This window comes from Bacillus rossius, chromosome 15 (genome assembly GCF_032445375.1).
Source record: "Bacillus rossius redtenbacheri isolate Brsri chromosome 15, Brsri_v3, whole genome shotgun sequence".
In the NCBI taxonomy this organism is placed as follows: domain Eukaryota; kingdom Metazoa; phylum Arthropoda; class Insecta; order Phasmatodea; family Bacillidae; genus Bacillus; species Bacillus rossius.
Window position 1 is genome coordinate 18,373,044 of NC_086342.1, and position 20,300 is coordinate 18,393,343.

The 20,300-nt window shown below is 35.9% G+C and overlaps 1 protein-coding gene across 2 annotated transcripts; it reads left to right on the forward strand.

Annotated features, from left to right (window-relative positions):
* The first annotated feature begins 6,391 nt into the window (after positions 1-6,391).
* LOC134539751 (uncharacterized) lies at positions 6,392-19,786 on the forward strand. 2 transcript variants are annotated; one of them, XM_063382023.1, is made up of 5 exons: positions 6,392-6,554; positions 8,905-9,002; positions 13,636-13,761; positions 16,352-16,477; positions 19,556-19,786. In XM_063382023.1, exons 1-5 carry the CDS (start codon positions 6,547-6,549, stop codon positions 19,660-19,662), a joined length of 465 nt encoding a protein of 154 aa, XP_063238093.1. In that variant the 5' UTR covers positions 6,392-6,546; the 3' UTR covers positions 19,663-19,786. The 2 variants fall into 2 exon arrangements, with proteins under 2 accessions (XP_063238093.1, XP_063238092.1); XM_063382022.1 differs by having other exon boundaries at positions 16,352-16,457.
* The last annotated feature ends 514 nt before the right edge of the window (positions 19,787-20,300 follow it).

Here is a 20,300-nt window from a genome sequence, read left to right on the forward strand (position 1 = left end):
TTATATTGAGCGAGGATCTAACCAAAAACAATTAAAGATCAAATCAATCATTATTTTAATAAGCGATTTTTCGAGATATTAAAACTGTTATAATTTATTGTATAATCCATAAATGTTGTCTCAAACTTTGGCTGAATTTTTTTTTGAAACGAAATACAGTTAAAACAGCGGTTAAAATAATAAAAAAAATATTCAAAACTTCCTCAGCATAAATATAGTTCAATTTTATTTTAAACGATCTGAATATTATCGTAATACCTTGGTCCAAAGCAAAATTTTATATGGCCACGTTATTGGTGCAATGTATGTAAACTAGTGTTTGAAGATCAATGATATTGAATATCTACGTTATTTGGCATAATATGAAATTCTTTCTAAGGTGTTCTATGATGTTAAACCTTTTGTAATATTTTCGCTTTTATGGAAGATGATATAAAGTTTAACAGATAATTTTATTTCTAATATTGGAGAACATAAAGATGTTATGTACATAAGGTCTTAAAATGTTCCAGTAGTTTCCAAAATATTTTTTAGAAGATGTAGGTACTAGAAAACTACCTACGCCTGTAGGCTGTGCCAAAAGGTGTTCCAGTGGCGTGGCAGTTTTCAGCGTGGGAAGCCTTCAGTTCACAGACGAGAGAGCCACACCCGATGTTCCCCGAAGTTCATGATCGCTTTTTTTGATTTTTGATTTCACAGTATCTTTAATGTAGCTTTCCTAACCAAATCAACCGTCCACAATATTTAAAGTATTAATAATGTAGCTAACCTAACCTAATTGACCATTAGTTATCATGAGTTACAATGAACAAAAAAAAAACCCGAAGATGCACGATCGTTCGTTTGACTCTCTCGTTTGTGAAAAGAAGGCTTCCCCTTCAGCGTCGTTCGCAGTGCTACTTCTCCTGCTGTGCGAGCCGAGGAAAGCAGACTGTCAAAGAATTCCACCTCTAGGAATCTTGTAATCTCTTGGTATAACACTGATAAAAACAGCAATTCTGAACCAATTAACACCAATACAAATGTGATTTCTTTTACTGGATCGGAAGTCGATTGGAACGGAAATATGCAAACACGGTGCTGCCCTCTGCGAAAGTTCACAAATCTCGAAAAGATGGCGGACCCGCGCGATTCATCATCATACATAGCTTTCGTGTACGTCGCAGAATTTAAACCATGCATAGGTTAAAAAAAACAATCCTTTGATATTTTGTTATAATTTATAGTCATCAAAAGAAATGACAACCAAAAAATACGTTAGAATCCTGGTGTTACAACCCTTAGTAAACATTTAAATGTAGTGATAGAGCAGCGTTCTTCACGCTGTAAAGAGACTGCAATTTGTGGGCCTACATATATTCGACACCAAGACAAATAAAAGAAATTCGGATTAAAATTTTTACTGTTAAATCTTAAATGTTGAATCAGCTCATTAAGGTTAAGGTTTGTCTATATAAAGTATTGACAAACTGATTTATATGACTATTTTATACATAACATATTTACACGACATTGTTATTTCATGAAAACATTAGACAGTTGTACGTGGCAAATGGCTATGCCTACAGAGCCGCAGTTTACAGCAAATCGTAACCTGAAGAAAATTTTAAACTTTATTTTAAAAATAATGACTTCTGAGGATTTTGTTTCCAATGTTTACGTTTGGTTTCTGCGCCTGCTGCTACTGTTTATTAGTCAGCGCTGATTACCAATCTGAACAGGGAGTTTGAAAAATAAGAAAATTTATACCTTTAAAACTATTACAACATTCTTCTACGATTAACTTTTGTTTCAGCAAGATACTTGTATGACGCCTAATGGTATTTAGGGGTATCTATAAGGTCGGGAATAGGAATCATCTCATTATTGATGTTTAATGTTATGTAAATAACTTTATTTACTAAAATTTGACCAATAAATCACCTGCGGGATATGCCAAAAGATTTATTTTATATATTTGAAATACGGAAGTAAGTCCCAGTTACAAACTATAAATTGCCAGTGTAACATACATACTAAGATGACGCCAAGTGTGTAATAGAAAAAACTAAACAAACCTTTGACTTGAAATGAACTTTTTCATAAACTGTAGAGTTTTATTACCTGATACAGTAAATTATTTTACCTTAACTGATAAAATTTCCCGTCAATTAACTTAAACAGACTATCGAGATAGGTACTCGCAACTCAGACTTCCTAAGGTAAAGTAAGACCTCACACTCTGAGACTGATCTAACTAGCTCGATATTTAAATTTTAAACCATTTTAAATTTGTTTATCTTAATATAAACTATGAATGAAACGAGATTTCGAGTGGCATTAAAAACTTTATCAAGAAACATTTGTCTTATGTGCTCTACATTGGATCAGTGCTCTATCAACAGCTTGGATGCACCAGTTTTCAAAGCAATACCGTTACGTAATAAACAACTTTTGTATCTAATTGTAAAAGATTCAATTTCTATACGTCAGTGTTAATGTCCAGAGAATACTCTGAAAATTGTATAATTATTTGTAATTCCAACATTTAAACAGAATATTAAGAATTTCGTAGCTTTATTTTAAATAAAATCTTCTTTCATTATTATTATTATTTGATTAATCCTAACCCCATATATTTTGTCTACCCATCCTCGTAATTAAGCTCAGTAGCAGAAACTGTAGAAATCTGTACGAACACACAGGGGAACAAATAAGTGCGAGTACTCCAGTGTTGGCGCCCTGTCACACACTGGTAGGCCAGAAGTTGCTGACACCAACACACCTGTGTACAGGTCACCCCTGGCTACCAACTCGCCCTTCAGTGAAGTTGCGCCGTGGAATGCGCGCACACCTTGCAGCTGCGCGAGCGACTAAGCTTCTCACCGAACGGCGTGATGCTATCTATCTCTCTTCGGTCTGTTCTACAACGACGCGGAACGGAGACTGCTTCTACAATGCACGGAAACGTAACAAATGGGTACCTACAAGATTGCATTCATGTTACGAAATATTAGTTTAATATTAAGAAAATAAATTATGCTTCAAGATCATAGCACGGGCAGAATTTACATATAAAACGTAGGGAAAAAAAATCAAAAAAGTTAAAATAGAACATTAGATAATCTCAAACTTGAAAATTTTTTTAACGTTTTGGAACAAAACAAACATGGCTACCGTAGCAGTCAAATACTCCGCTTCTGTTGGTCGCACGGAGCAATATACGGAAGAGCTCGGCACTGCTGAGCTGATCCGTACGCGTACGTCTCCGTCTGCGTGCCATTGTAGAAACTCTGTTCCGTAAGATCCGTTTACGTAATCCAACTCCGTTCCCGTGTCATTGTAAAACGGACTTCAGGGGGGCCACCTGGCCGCTAAGGGTTACACTGGCTCACACACCACACTCCTCATGGCCTCTACGTACCAGGCACCGAAGTGGCGTGCTCTTTTATCGTCGGTTACGCTCGAAAATAAAATACAGTAGTCTCCCTGAAATGCCCTACGCCAATTACAACAACGCTTTTATAATATTTATTAACAAAAAAAGACGGTGAAAACATCCGTTTAAGTCTTTTTCGATTGTCAAAAAAAATATTAAGAAAGAAACCATGAAACGAAAATTGTTTTATATTACTATATTGTTATTATTATATTAATACTAGCTGCAGTACCCGGCTTTGCCCGGGCTGAACACCGGGGGATATATTGTCCGCGAGTTACAGCAAAATGGATAGCGATATGTCCAGTGTGGTAGACATTAAGAAATGACACATAATTACTGTTTGTGTATCTGTGACCTATGGTTTTCTGTTTACCCATGGCGATCGGTTGAAAGGTTTAGAAGTTGATGCGCTACAGCGCCATCTAGCGGCGATTTACAAAAAAAAAATGGTTAGTATAAAAACCTTCTCCATGATAAAAACACTTCGATGTGCCAACTTTCATGGCGATCGGTCAAACAGTGTAAGAGTTTATCGACGTCATACATGCCAACATCCAATTATATATATTCTAATATTTCGAAACTTTGGGGCTTTCACTTTTGCGGAAAGTGGATGTTCAGGACCTCGAATGGTTTGGAACACTCCATCTCGAAAGAATAGAATTTTGAAATTACTGAAATTGTCGAAATTTTGGGGCTTTGTTCCCAGAGGGGGACTGGGGGTTCGAGGACCCTGAATGGCTCGAAAACACTTAAAATCGAAAGATATAGATTTTTAAATTTTTTTAAACTTTCGAAATTTGGGGTCTTTAACCACCTGGGGAGGGGGGGGGGGGGGTGATGTTGAGGGCCCCGAATGGCTCGGAAACACTCCAAATTGAAAGAGATATAAAGGAATATAAGAATTTAGGCATTTACTGTACTCCTATCTACCATAACAACAATATTGACAAATAGAAAGCTTATTACCTACATATGAATACTTATCTAAATAAATTAATAAATAACTGTATGTTTAAGAATTTACGTACATACATAATATTAAACATCAAACTATACACACACAAAAAAAACCAAGGATGTTTGTGAAACTATTTTGTATTTGTCATAATGTTTAAAACATTTATAGGATTTGTTTATATGTAAAACTGTGGTGGCAATATTCCGCTTATCCAAAGGAGTTTAGAAATTTATAGAGATATCACTCCCTGTACACACCACAAAACTTTGAATTAAGTAAAATAACATAGTCCAAAATGAAACAAAAAGTATAAATAACAACTAATTTGACAAAAAAAAATTATACAACTGGAATGACAATGTTAACATCCGCCTGAAATTTAATTGAAGTAGGTAGGTAAGAATATATATAAGAAATTAAATGAAATTAAAACATACATAAATATAATTATCTCACACTCAACCAAACATAATGTTTAATATGAAATAAAGGCAGATGGCAATTACACGTAACTATTATAATTAATAAAAAAAATCTACTTTCCTGAAATAGTACAATTCAAATTTTTCAACAATATATCAACATATTACATAATTGATAAATATTTCTGGTCTTCGGTCTCGGCAGCCCTAAGACTCTTGACGCTCAGCAGATAAATTATAAACACTAAACCAAACTCCTTACAAATAAGTAGGTACTGTAAAATAATTACAATATTTACAAATAGAAAATATTAGTAGGCTCTACCAACCTATGAATAAATTTCGAATAAATTTATATGTTTAAGAATTTATGTACCTACATAATATTAAACTTGAAACTATCCACACAATAAAAACCTAAGAATGTCAGTGAAACTAATTTTTTTTATTTGTCAAAATACTTAAAATGCGTATGTTTCCAAAATAAAGCAAAGTATAAATAATGACCAATTTGACAAAAAACAACTGTACAACTCGAATGACATTGAAAACATACACGTGAAATTTAAAAGAATTATGAGTTTCCTAGGTAGGGAGAAAAAATATATATAGAAGAAATTAAATAAAAAAAATGGGCGCGTGTACTTAGGTACGCGCATGAGAAGTTATACTTCTTTGGCATCATTAAAAAATAGTTTTTAATTGCATGCAAAAATATTGCGTGGAGTCCCTCCGCGTGGAAGAAGTGAAACTTCGTAATGTGGAAATGAAAATAGGAATGGGTAGTAATTGATTTTTAGTGAAATCATATTGTATCAAATCAAACTAAAAACATAAAGGAAATAAATTTGTAACGATTCATAGATTGATCTTCAGAGAGAGCGAGACACCTATTGAATGTCTATAAAACTAACTTTTTTATGAGAGCAGATATTCATGAAATAAATCATGAAATCATTCAACGATAAAAGCTGTTTATTTAAGTAAGCGGACGGGTTCGCCCTAAGGAGAATATTGATGCGACGAGACCTCCTGGACATAGAGAAATGACACACACTCACTATTTATGTGTATATAAAACATTATTTTTTTCTGCAATTTATTTTTGTAATATACGAAAACGGTATTGAAAATTGAAACAAATATGGCGACACTACAAACTGTCAAGATATTTATTTTTTTCTTACTCTCTACAACTTAGTTCCTTACAATAGCAAAACGTAACTTAATGGCTTGAAAGCTATTGCTCGGCAGACATAGAGGAATGACACTAACAGTTTGTATATCTATGACACACATTACATAAAATTAAGATATATTTTTTTAACCCGTTTAAAATTTATTTTTTTAGACAAAAGATAGCCTATGTCCATCCCCAGGATATAATCTATCTCCTTGCCAAATTTCATTACGATTCGTTCAGCCGTTCAGCCGGGAAAAGGTAACAAACAGACAGACAGACAGACAGACCGAGATACTTTCGCATTTATAATATTAGTAAGGATTACAAAGAGCAATTACTATACTATATTAATATTACAAAGAGCAATGGTTTATAAATAGCAGCTCGTCGTCGTCAAAACAACGTTTATCAGCACGGGTAATTTTGTTTTCATTTAAACAATGACTTATGTTCCAAAAAAAGGTAGCTTTAGCATGGATACTGTTCTGTGAAGATTTTCGGAGTACGTTCGACAACTCGAGATTTCTTAACAGATATCAAGCCGATTCGAAGAGAAGCGATGCAAACGTGAGTGTTTCTAGTCGACGGCCAGGCGACGCGAGTGCAAGAGGCCTCGTGGGTAGAGAGATCACACTCCCGCCTCTCACCAGGAGGAGGGGGGGGGGGGAGATGTCCGGGTTCGACTCCCGGGTTGGGTCGGACCACGAGTGAGAGTCGAGGCAGGCAATGCAGTGAGCCGGTGGTTCTTGCGTGAGTTCACACGCCCTTTCTTCCCACAACCACTAGTTCCACCCGTGGTCCATCTCATTTCCAAAACCCCACGTCTTCTTGAATGATCCCGACGACGACGGGACTTCAACACAAACTCACTGATTCATTCTCAATTGATGGGGCAGTTGTTAAAAGTCACGGAGGTTTAGGAAGAAATGGAGTTGGCGTGTGTATCCTTTGCCATGTTTGTGCTCTGAAGTCAAAAATGAGATCAACCTTCCTCCCCCCTCCTCGTCATCAACCAATAACTGGACAGCAAAAATAATTTTTGGTTATATAATAGGTTTAGCGCTAATTTCTTCAACTTGAATTGTCGCCGTGTTGGTTTTAAGTGTAGTTTGCTACGGAAATTGCAGTGTCAAACGAAATGAAGTCGTGTTCTTGCTTGTCAACCATCAACCACGCGATATCAAGCACCATTTACGCAAGGTTTTGGGTGTTGTACATGACGATTGTGGGGTAGACTGCCTCTCGTGGCCATTCTTAAGATAATTGTTAGCATGCTAAAATACACGCTGAACTTTGGACGGTAATATTAGTTCCACGTATTAATGGGCCTGTAGAATTCAGGGCAATAAGAGTTTCTTAGAAGTTTATACAAGGAACGAGTAAAAAAAAAAAAAAAGGGTGGTTTGTAAAACATTCTTGGAACGTCCTGGTCAATCAAAAATGGTCCTTACGAAATCTTTCTGGCCTGGGAATTTTGCTAATGTAAGTTATATACGTACAAACAACCATGTTACTTGACTGAACTAATAGCTACGTATAATTTAGGGTTATATAAGGAATACTTACAATTAAATATTCCAATTTACGATTAAAATTCACTAATATAAAAAAAACAAAATAATTAAAAAAAAAGGTCGCCCATTGGCTATCAACAAACTTAATAATTCCAAAGACATTGAAAATAAATAAAATAAATATTGCTAAAATTAATGCACAGATGCAAAACACTTAATTACAAAGAGTAATTCGGAATAAGACATTAAATATAAAGCAAACAATTCCGATAAATTATATAATTTAAATAAGAATATTCCTTATAACACATACGAGCAAATAATTAATATTTTTTTTCAGTTAGGAAAGTATGTTTGTTCTCTGTAGGACACCGTGGCATTTTTCTTCTTCACGACAGATTTTTCAATAACACCATTGAAAGACTGTCTCATCTTTTAAATGGCTCATGATTACAGTAGGTACTTTTCAGCCTCAAATTATACTTCACTGACCAATCTTGTTCCAATCTTCTTCAGTTAATTAAATATATCCTTCTTCTAGCATAAGTTATGAAGATACACTCATTTCTTGCCGATAAGAGAGCCGTTCAAGTAATAAAAAATATTTTGAAATTGCACGGAAAGCTGAATTTGCCAGGTGGCATCCATTTTAATTCGGCCTGAACGCACCGTGAGCAGTCATTAGGTAGTTTTGCACGTTGGGTTGATATCTAAGCTTCTCGCTTCGTAACAGTTTTACTGTTGGAGACATTGAGCTATCGAATCTCGACCTTAACTAGCGAGCCAGAATGTAACACTAGCGGGTGCGCAGCAGGTGAATGGAATTCGTCATTGTTTCCAAATGCTGTCTCAATCTGTCAATACTAATAAACCATGCATGACACTTTATCACAGCGAAACACCAAGAGAAATGGGTCAAGGAACGGAAATGTGTAACCAAAACAGTGCTGCCACATGTGGCGGATGCCAGCGAATCAAAGTTCACAATACCACAGGAAAACTTTATAGTTTTAAATATTGAATGAATTTCAAGGACAAATACAGTAATGCAAAAAAAAAATTATTGTCGAAATTCAGGTACAAAACCAGGATTTCGTAAATTTTGAACTTTTTTTCTCGCTATTTTTCGGTGACATTTCATTATAAAATTTAAAATTTCATTCTGTTAATCAAACGATTCATAATCGACGCAAATGCTCCGGGAGCAAAAAAATAATATTTATCACACTCCGAATTCTATTAAAGAATTCTACGTCAAATCTCGTGCCCGAGCTTTGTGTTATAAGCGTATTTGTTACACGAGAACACACGAATTTGCCTAGTTTCAGAGGACAGATGTTGGTACACATCAGTGGCGAGTACTGAGAGACCCACTCACTTTATTTATCACTTTGTGCCGGCAGTGGCGAGGCGTCCTCGGACGAGAGTCGCGAGCCGGAGTCGCCGCCAGCGACGCCCAGGGAGCTGGGCATGATCAAGGAGGAGATTCCTACCCTCAGAGGTAACTCAGTACAGATATGACCGCCATCAGAGGTAACCCAGTACAGACATGACCACCCTCAGAGGTAACCCAGTACAGATATGACCGCCATCAGAGGTAACCCAGTACAGATATGACCGCCCTCAGAGGTAACAAGGTACAGATATGACCGCCCTCAGAGGTAACAAGGTACAGATATGACCGCCCTCAGAGGTAACCCAGTACAGATATGACCGCCCTCAGAGGTAACAAGGTACAGATATGACCGCCCTCAGAGGTAACAAGGTACAGATATGACCGCCCTCAGAGGTAACCCAGTACAGATATGACCGCCATCAGAGGTAACCCAGTACAGACATGACCACCCTCAGAGGTAACCCAGTACAGATATGACCGCCCTCAGAGGTAACCCAGTACAGATATGACCGCCCTCAGAGGTAACAAGGTACAGATATGACCGCCCTCAGAGGTAACAAGGTACAGATATGACCGCCCTCAGAGGTAACCCAGTACAGATATTACCGCCCTCAGAGGTAACCCAGTACAGACATTACCGCCCTCAGAGGTAACCCAGTACAGACATGACCACCCTCAGAGGTAACCCAGTACAGATATGACCGCCCTCAGAGGTAACCCAGTACAGATATGACCGCCCTCAGAGGTAACAAGGTACAGATATGACCGCCCTCAGAGGTAACAAGGTACAGATATGACCGCCCTCAGAGGTAACCCAGTACAGATATTACCACCCTCAGAGGTAACCCAGTACAGACATTACCGCCCTCAGAGGTAACGCAGTACAGACATGACCACCCTCAGAGGTAACCCAGTACAGACATGACCACCCTCAGAGGTAACCCAGTACAGATATGACCGCCCTCAGAGGTAACCCAGTACAGATATGACCGCCCTCAGAGGTAACAAGGTACAGATATGACCGCCCTCAGAGGTAACAAGGTACAGATATGACCGCCCTCAGAGGTAACCCAGTACAGATATGACCGCCATCAGAGGTAACCCAGTACAGATATGACCGCCCTCAGAGGTAACCCAGTACAGATATGACCGCCCTCAGAGGTAACCCAGTACAGACATGACCACCCTCAGAGGTAACAAGGTACAGATATGACCGCCCTCAGAAGTAACCCAGTACAGATATGACCATCCTCAGAGGTAACCCAGTACAGATATGACCGCCCTCAGAGGTATAAAAGTACAGATAACCACCTTCCACACAGGAACTTTCTGTTTCCGAGCACCTTAGCGGAGGCCGTACAAGGAAGTGCAGAGCTCCACGTGATACAAACCGCCTGGGACTCATTAACAGTGTCAGATCACTAATATCATTTAAAAACCATTTTTTTTTTCAGACATGTTGCGTTCCATGGTTTCCTCTATAACGTGCAATTTATTTTTGGATTGTGAAACAAGACCGAAAACGGTTTTTTTTTATCCTACATCATTTGGGTTTGAATAATACGAGTCACATAAATGTAAGGTGTATAGGAACGTGCAAGGAGGGAGCTTTGTTCTTTAATGTTCCACCACTAAATGATAGGGTCGACTCTACGAGTCTGGCGTTACTGGCGCGAAGACTGCGCGCCAGTTCTGTGCCTGGCGCTTTAGAGGCGAAGATACGAGTGATGCGCGAGCCAGTGTCGCCTCTATCAACCCCCGCGCTCTTTTAGAGCTTAGACACCTTCCAGTGTCCCACCCACCTGTGAACTTATACGGTGTGCAGAGCTTAGAAAAAAAAAACCACGAGATTTAATAACTGTCCGATTTATATTTGTGATGCGTGTTAACGTTAAGCATTTAAAAACGTTTTGAAGTTTTATGAATATTTCTGAATTCTGAAAATATTTTTTTTAAGAAGATTGATAATTGGCTAAGACATATTTTGTGGATAATTTCTTTTAAGGATGAAACATCCCGTACATATTCTTAAAAACACTCAATAGACTTCCATTACAGCTTTATGTTCATTTATTTTTCATAAAATATTATGGTAACCGCACATAATATATCATAGTTGCTCTATGTACGACGAAAAAACTGCTGACTATTCACACCCTTGCGGTTAGAGATACCACGCTAGAGGATCTTGCGATCGTCGCGCTTATTCCGCGTCACGAACACAAAAACACCCCTAAATAGTGAATTCTGCAAAAGGCCTTTTTACCTCCTGAAGCATCCTAGAATATAACACGCAAAAGGCAATCATAAATTTTTGTTAACATTCCGAATAATTATAACGAAGCTAACAGAATCTCCGAGACGCTGACATCATTATAGCATCCTTGTGGCTCTTCGCCATTCTTTAGTAGAAACGTAGGCCTAGATAGTTGGACTATTCACGTGTTGTAAGTAGATTTCTAAATAAAGGCTACCTGATGTAGCCGACATCATGTGATGACTTCCGGAAAAGTATTGCAAACAAAAAGTTTATATACACACACACACATATATATATCACATTTTCATGGACACGGTAATTACCAAATTTTACATGAATCACTTACAAACTGATACATTAAATAAAGTAATGGCAAATCCCAATCGATTTCGTCAATGGGTTAATTTCTCCAAACGGAAAAAATTGGGAATATTAAAAAACCTAGATAAATAGCTTTAACTTCATTAATATCATAGTCATTGCAACCATGTGACGTTAACATATCTCGTTTGAGTAATACCGAAACTTTTGTCTAAATAAATTTTCGATACGACAGATCATAACTTGAACGGGTGGGAAAAAAAGGGCTCTAAAGACAAAAAAAAATTAATAAATAACTTCCTTAGTAGGCACATAATCGAAAACTGTTCAATTTGTTTGTAAATATTATAAATATAATCTCAAACTTTTGTCTGAAACAAATATGAACTATCTTACAAGAGACTGAAAGACACGGGTTATAAACCCAATAAAATTTCATAATCAGTTATTTATGTTTTAAAAGTTATAGATAACATATACAACTTTCTTTTGAAAATCATCTTTATACAATCAACCAATTCAGCAAAGGAGGAAAAACAGATGTGAATGGACAAAAAAGTCTTATTTCCCATAATACGTAAAATATCAAACATCTTAAAAATTATTATAGAGCTATAAAGCCTTTATACTTATAATAATTTTTAAGGTGACAAACTAATATTGCAAGGTGTTAAAAAAACAGGGGTTGAAATAAAAAAATCATACCTCACTTATACCACGTACACTATCGAATCCGTTCTTATTTATTTTAACTTATTTATATAGAACATAAGTTAATTTTTATATAACTGATCTTTACTGGAAGGGGTGGAAATATCAAGGATTGAAGGACAAAAAATATTAGCAATCCTTTAGTATATACATACCAAATTCGTCATAATTTACTTCAATAAACCTAAACATTATCCAAAACTTTAGACACATTTATTTTTTGTAAATATAAACTATTATTGCAAGGAATTAGAAAAGGGGGTCAACTAAAAATTTCCTAATACGTACACAAATAGATTCGTAAAAACTTATTTTAACTCCTAAATATGATTTTAAATCTTAGCAAAAAACAAATTTTTATAAGTCCAAAACTTTTAGTGCATGGTATGAAATATAGTGTTTAAAGGTAAAAAAAATTCATAACTAACATTAGAAGGCATATTCAATTCTGGATACATTGCATCAAAAATATTAGAAACATTTTCGCTGCATTGAATATGAGTAAATGTTTTTTTTTTTTTTTTTTTTTTTTAATTTTGAGTATTGGAGAACATATAGTAGCAGATATTTCTAGAAGTTTCCACAATGTTTTAGAAGAAATGGGTACTTCGAAGTCTACCCATTGTTGTAGGCAGTGCCGAATGGATGTGAGAAACTTGGAACACGTGCATTCAAACATTAACTGGAGATAAATTGCAAATAGATCTGCAAACGGAAAACTCCTGACCGTTCTAAATGTATTTTGTTTTGATACACCAGAAACAATGAAATGATTCTAAAATTTTTGATCACTAGTTTCTCTGTACCATCCAATATATTAAATAAAGCTTTAATCAACGCTATAGTGGTTAGTAAATCATCCTTCCAATACGGAAGCAGATAGTGTTGATCTTTGATAGCAATGCTCCACAAGTCTTAAAAAAAAAGATTATAATTAATATGAAGAATGGGTTAGTTTTGAAAAACTAGCTGCTATTTTGCACGGAATTTAGTAAAAATGAAAAATTCCAAATTTACATTAGAAACAAATTATTTATATGCATTAAATACTAATAAATGAAGGTAAAGTTTAACCAAGAAGTTAACACTTATTACTAAAATAAAATTTTAACCATCATTGTATATAAGCAGAACTAAATTTTTGATCAAGTAATCATTTTAAGTTGTCATTTATTTTTTCATCTATTTTTTTAAAAAAATAAGTCCTATACATTTACGGTTTAAAAGGGCCCTCATGCGTTTAACACCAAACCCTCTGAAAAGCATGCTAAACTTCATTCAACTTTTTAAGATTCTAATTTAGCAATGCTAGGAATGTGCCTTTAAACGATCCAGGCACGATGGTGTGACTCAAATGATTCGTAACAAATTAAGAGCAATAGTTTACTGGCCTGAATAGAGTCGTCCAACGAGAGCTCACTAGAGACATCATGTCTTTGCTTCCAGCCATAGACCGCATCTTCAAGAGGGTGCCAGCGGCGGCCAAAGACTACCACGTGAGGGCCACGTGTGCAGCCATGGAGGCCGCCATGTTGGACATACGAGAGATGGAGTACGAGTTGGAATTTTTTGGTAAATAATCAATCTCGTCCCTCATAAGACTCTTGGGAAGATATTAGACTCTGTATTCGCACAGATTCTGTGAAGGTGATTGATTGTTTGGCTCACTCACAAAGTTGCACCATGTGGATATTATCGATACCACTCTAATCACAGGGGGGTGCTAATGAAGTTATTCATCATTAAGGCCAATAAATATTAGCTCCTGTTTTTATATCGCTCTAGCTGGAAAAAAAACCCAGTCTTTTGAGGTTGATACAAGATGTATATGTAAAGTTAGTATCTCGTAACTGTTCTCAAATTTGACTTTTCACGAAAAGATATATAAATGATACTTCAATTCACACACTATCACTTTCAAAGCAAAAAACGATTTTTGTTTACAAACCAATAAAGTTCATGCGAAGTTTGTTTACAAACACTTTTGACAGCATACGTAGAAAAAATTGTCATCACTCTTGAGAAATGACACAGAATTAATAATGTAATTTCATTCTGTAAGGAATGAATATTGCATACTTTAAAGCTTTGTATAACTGTCTCCAAAATAAAAAAGCGTATACCGGGTGTTACTTGGAGATGGCACTGGAACAGATAAATATAACATTACTAATCGTGCTTCGCAAGCATTATACGTGGGCAAACAAATTATTTAACCTTTCTTAGATTGTAATATAAAAATGGCATAGCGTATGTAAAATCATTGAAAAAGGACATGAAGAAAGTAAGGCATGTGAATACATCTTTTAATATACAAGTCCTCACACAAAAATGTATATCAAATGATAATAATGCAAGAAAGATAATATTCTTAATATAAAATTTACATGGGCAGTTTAAGATTATAATTGTTAACACACATTCACTTGGTTACCGTGCGCACAAAAGGACTAGTGCCAATAAGATACGTAATTACCAACCAATGTTAAAATATTAATATATGATCTGAGAACCGCGCGTGTTCAGAGTAAGTGTTGGGCAGTTACAACTCTGTAAGTCTTTAAATACCACCACTTGGTTCTAGTGGTCGTGAATCTCATCCTAACTCGCCTTGGTTTCCGCTGCTATGCGGGCGAGTTCCTATTCACTGGCGCCGGCTCTAGTAGTCGCGAATCCTTCGACTCGCTGCTATTTCGTAACCGTAAAACCTCTTACGTAACTCACGTAATAACACGTAAGCACCGTGGTCTCGTCCACAAAATTAATCCAATATACATAAAAAAAATTTCCTAATACGTAACCATATAATTCGTACAAACTTCTAAATATGATTTTAAATCTTGGTAAAAAATAAATTTTTAAACGTCAAAATATTTAGTGCAATGTATGAAATAATATGTTTAAAATGTAAAAAAACGTCATAACTTCCTTAGAAGCCATATTATGAATTATTTTCCCTTGTTGTTTAATTAAGGATAGGCTACACTGAATTCAAAATATTGGAAACATTTTCGCTGCATTGAATATGAGTAAATGTTTAATAAAACAAAATTGAATCTTGGAGAACATATAGTACCAGACGTTTCTAGATGTTTCCGCGATGTTATAAAAGAAATACATAATTTGAAGTCTATCCGTTGCTGTAGGCTGTGCCGAATGGCATTGTTTAAATATTGTTCTGTGAGAAAATTGGAACACTTGAAAAAAAAGTGAGATAAATTTCATATATATATATATGCAATAAAAAAACCACTGACGGCACTAATATATATATTTTATTTTGATACACCAGAAAAATGAAATAATTAAAAAATAATTTAACGACTAGTGTCTCTCTGAATCAACCATTATATTAAAGAAATCTTTGGTCAAAACAGCAACGGCAAGTAAATCATCCTTGCTATACGGAAGCAGCTAAAAATGATAGCAATGTTACATAGTCTTAAAATGTCTATAATTAATATGGATAAAGCGTTATTTGTAACAAACTAGCTGCTAATTGTCAGACAATCTTATGAAAATGAAAAATTACAAATTTACGTATTATTTCAATTGTGAAAAAATTTATCGTTTTTCCCAGTAAGTAAAGTTTTAATATATTTCTCTCGGTAGGCCTAATTAACTCAATTTATAAAGTAATGAAAATCTGTGGGCTTGGGCTGAAAACAAAGCGACTTATTAATTTTGTTAAAAACTTATTATATCTCTGTGTCAAAAATTAATTGATGAAGGTAAATTTGTCCAAAAGGTTTGCAATTCTTACCATAATAAATTAAAAATCAGTGTATACCAAAAAATTAAATTATTGCAAAAACACAGTAATAGTTAAATAGATCGTAAAATTAAAAATTGTTGAACAAGTTACACTTTTTGAAAGAGCCTTCATTTAGATGGAAAACGTTTGTATAAGCTGTATAAACGACGTTAATATATCTTATAAAATTATTCATTCGTTTAACATCAAAACACTCTGAAAACTAGGCTACATCTCATAAAAGATTTTTAAGATGCAAATTTACTAATGCTAGGAATGTGCTTTTTAAAGCTCTAGACACGATGGTGCGCCTCAAATGATTCGTAACACAATAGGAGCAATAGTTTACCAGCTTGACTGGGGTCGATCAACGAGAGCTCACTAGAGGCATCATGTCTTTGCTTCCAGCCAAGGACCACGTGTTGTGCAGGGAGCTAGCGGCGGATGAAGACTACCAGGCGAGGACTACGTGTGCAGCCATGGAGACCGCCATGTTGGACATACGAGAGATGGAGTACGAGTTGGAATTTATTTGTAAATAATCAATCTCGTTTCCTCATAAGACTCTTTGAAATATATTCGACTCTGTTTTCGCACAGATTCCGTAAAGATGACTGACTGTTTGGCTCACTCACAAAGTTGAATCATGAGGATATTCTCAATACCACTCTATCACAGGGGGGTGTTAATGAAGTTATTCATCATTAAGGCCAATAAATATTAGCTCTTCGTCTCATAATGCTCTCGCTGAAAAAAAAAAACAGTCTTTTGAGGTTGATACAATATATAAGTAAGTTATATGTAAAGTATCTCGTAACTGTTCTCAAATATGAATTTTCTCGAAAAGTTATAGAAATAGTACTTCAATGCACACACTATCACTTTCAAAGCAGAAAACGATTTTTGTTTACAACCAATAAAATTCACGCGAAGTTTGTTTACAAACTCTGTTGACAGCATACGTAGACAAAATATATTGTCATCACTGTTGAGAAATGACAAAGGATTTATAATGTAAATTCATTCTGTAAGGAATGAATATTGCATACTTTAAAGCTATGTATAACTGTGTCCAAAAAAAAGCGTATACCGGGTGTTACTTGGAGATGGTAATGGACCAGATAAATCTTACATTACCAATCGTGCCTCACAAGCATTATACGTGGGCAAACAAAGCAATTAACCTTTCTTAGATCGTCATGTAAAAATGGCATAGCGTATGTAAAATCATTGAAAAAGGACATGAAGAAAGTAAGACATATGAATACATTTTTAATATACAAGTGCACGCACAAAAATGTAGATAAAATGATAATAATGCAAAAAAAGATAATATTCTTAATATAAAATTACATGGGTAGTTTAAGAAAATAATTGTTAACACACATTCACTTGGTTACCATGCGCACAAAAGGACTAGTGCGAATAAGATACGTAATTACCAACAAATGTTAAAATATTAATATATCATCTGAGAACCGTGCGTGTTGAGAGTAAGTGTTGGGCAGTTACAACTCTGTAAGTCTTTAAATACCACCACTTGGTTCTAGTGGTCGTGAATCTCATCCTAACTCGCCTTGGTTTCCGCTGCTATGCGGGCGAGTTCCTATTCACTGGCGCCGGCTCTAGTAGTCGCGAATCCTTCGACTCGCTGCTATTTCGTAACCGTAAAACCTCTTACGTAACTCACGTAATAACACGTAAGCACAGTGGTATCGTCCACGAAATTAATCCAATTTACATAAAAAAATTTCCTAATACGTACCCATATAATTCGTACAAACTTCTAAATATGATTTTAAATCTTGGTCAAAAATAATTTTTTACACGTCCAAAATATTTAGTGCATATAGAAGCCACAACTGACAGGCTACCTCTACGAGGATGTGAGTATCTTTTCTTGCAAAGTGAATGCCCAAATAGCAAAATGAAAAATCTTACCTCAAGCATGAATATAATTCTGCCATTACAAGCCGTCAATCCTAAAACAAACTTGCTATGGCGCAAATGTTAACTTGAAGCAGGCTTGTTGTATCATTTTCAATCTTGTTTCAGCACGTTCATTTTTTGTGTAGGAAATTTGTTACAACTTGTATATTAGGTTTTCTGTAAGCTACTTGTTTTAAATAATATATACTTGCAGCAAACTTGTAACGTCATGTGCATTAAGCTTGTGGCAAACTTGTTATGGAGTGTATGTCAAGCTTGCAGCAAGCTTGTAATTGAAAATAATTTATGCTTTAAGTACCCTGTAATGAAATGTAAATTAAGTAAGTAGCAAATTTGTTATGATGTGTATATTAAGCTTGTAGAAAGCTTGTTATGTCAACTATGTTGTGCTTGCAGCAAATTTGTAATGGCGAATATTTAGCTTTTAGCAATATTGTAATGAAATTTATATTTGTAATGGCATGTATTTAATCTTACAGGAAGCTTGTTATACCGAATATGTTATGATCCAAGCAATCTTGTAATGTCAGGTATATTAAACCTGAAGAAAATTTTTTTTTTGGCATGCATGTTATTCTTGTAGCCAGATATGATACACAAATTATATTATTCTAGGCAGCAGTATTGTAATAGCAAATATATTTATGTTGTAGCAAACTTGATACTGTGTGTATGTTAAGCTTAAAGCAAGCTTGTAATGGCGAGAGTTATCTTACAGCAAGCTTGATTAAATGTAACCACTCTCCAATGCATCAAGCTTGCAGCAAAGTTTGCTATGCCAGCCCCCAGAAAATGCAACACAGCATCTAGGTGCAAAGATGAAGCAGAATTTTAGCCTTCTGAGAGCTTGTAGAAATAAAGTCTCAGACTAAATCAAGTGGGCCGTGAGAATTATGTGTCGAATTGTATCACTGGATCCTGCAAGAGTGGTGGGGGATGAGGTTTGCTTCCTAATAAGTCCCATACACTTGCGCTTGGTTGAAGAAAATATATAGCCTATATATTTTTTTAATTAAGTAACCCCTAAAGTAATTTTTTTAGGGTTTTATTTTTGGTAATGAATCGCAATTGTAAGAAATAATTGTGTTGAGCCTCTTAAACAACAGTAGTGACCCACTATTTTAATCCTCCGATGGTTTGTTGTATTCAAAGGGGGACGCACCACAATGCCAAAATACCACAACGCCGAACGTACAATAACGCCGAAAACCATAACGCCGAATGCCAAATTGACTATAACGCCGACAGCTAGAAAACTGCAGTGTACCACTACGCCAAAATACATTAATGCCGAAAAATGACATTGCAGGACTGCCACAAAGGTTGGGTTAGGTAAGGTTAGCACACAAATTCATTCAGTTGTTTTTCATTTTGCTCCTGTGGCCCCCCACTCCCCGCAGCAACATTTTTCGGCGCTACTGTATTTCGGCGTTGTGGTACACAGCAGTTTTCTAGCTGTCAGCGTTGCGGTCTATTTGGCATTCGGCGTTATGGTATTCGGCGTTATTGTACGTTCGGCGTTGTGGTAACGACCCTATTCAAAGCTACATCTCGCGATGGCTGCACGTGTTGACTGAAGTTAGACCTGCTCTGCAGATCGCTGGTGGTGACATGGGTAACCATGTGTGGAAGTGTGACGTGGAGGGGTGTGGCTGTCCACAGTGGAGCAGGCCCCGGAGATAAGCCCTTGTCGAGGCATCAAGCAGGGGCCCTGCAGCGCTGCATCGCTGCTGGAGGCCAAGTCGGCCAGGCGTTACGCGGGCTGCTGAACGATAAAAACCAAACTAAAAGAACGCAGCGACACATAAAAAAAATATTCACTTACCATCGAAAAAATGTCTATAATGTTTCCACAGTTGTAATAATTGAATTAAATGGAAATTATTTTTAAGCTAATGCTTTTTTTTTTTGTCGTTTCCAACATGAAATGTAGCACTGTATCTTCGCTCCATTTAACGCTTGCCCAAAAGTGGGGGGGATATGACGCCCAGTAATCCCCCTTCCCCTCTCCGACATCGATCGCCCCACTCCTTAGTTTTGGACTTTCGTTACGCTCCTGAGAGTCATCGCCTTGACCTACCCTACCAGTTGTTAATAAATTAAACTTCATAAAAAAAAGTTTAAAATCTAGCTAATGCTTTAGTCTTAAATTTAAAAAATATGTTTTTATAGTGAGTATAATTTTTAGGTGTGTTTATAGGATGTCACATAACTCAACCTAAAGAAAAGAACAGTTTATAGGACAATTAATCACGGTTCCGAAAAAAAAGGTGTCGCAGTTTTTGTTTTATAAGGCTTTTTACTAAAATTGTTTTTATTCCCAAATTGCACCAAAAGTTTAGATACTATAAATCAAAATTTTTGCTGCGCTGATAAATTACCCTACTATTGATAATAATTCAAAATA

What these genes read in the sequence shown, in the direction of transcription:
- LOC134539751 (XM_063382022.1), top strand. An exon ending in GTACGAGTTGGAATTTTTTG is followed by an intron (nt 13,762 to 16,351) that starts GTAAATAATCAA and finishes CTTTGCTTCCAG; the next exon opens with CCAAGGACCACGTGTTGTGC. An exon ending in TTGGACATACGAGAGATGGA is followed by an intron (nt 16,458 to 19,555) that starts GTACGAGTTGGA and finishes GGCTGTCCACAG; the next exon opens with TGGAGCAGGCCCCGGAGATA.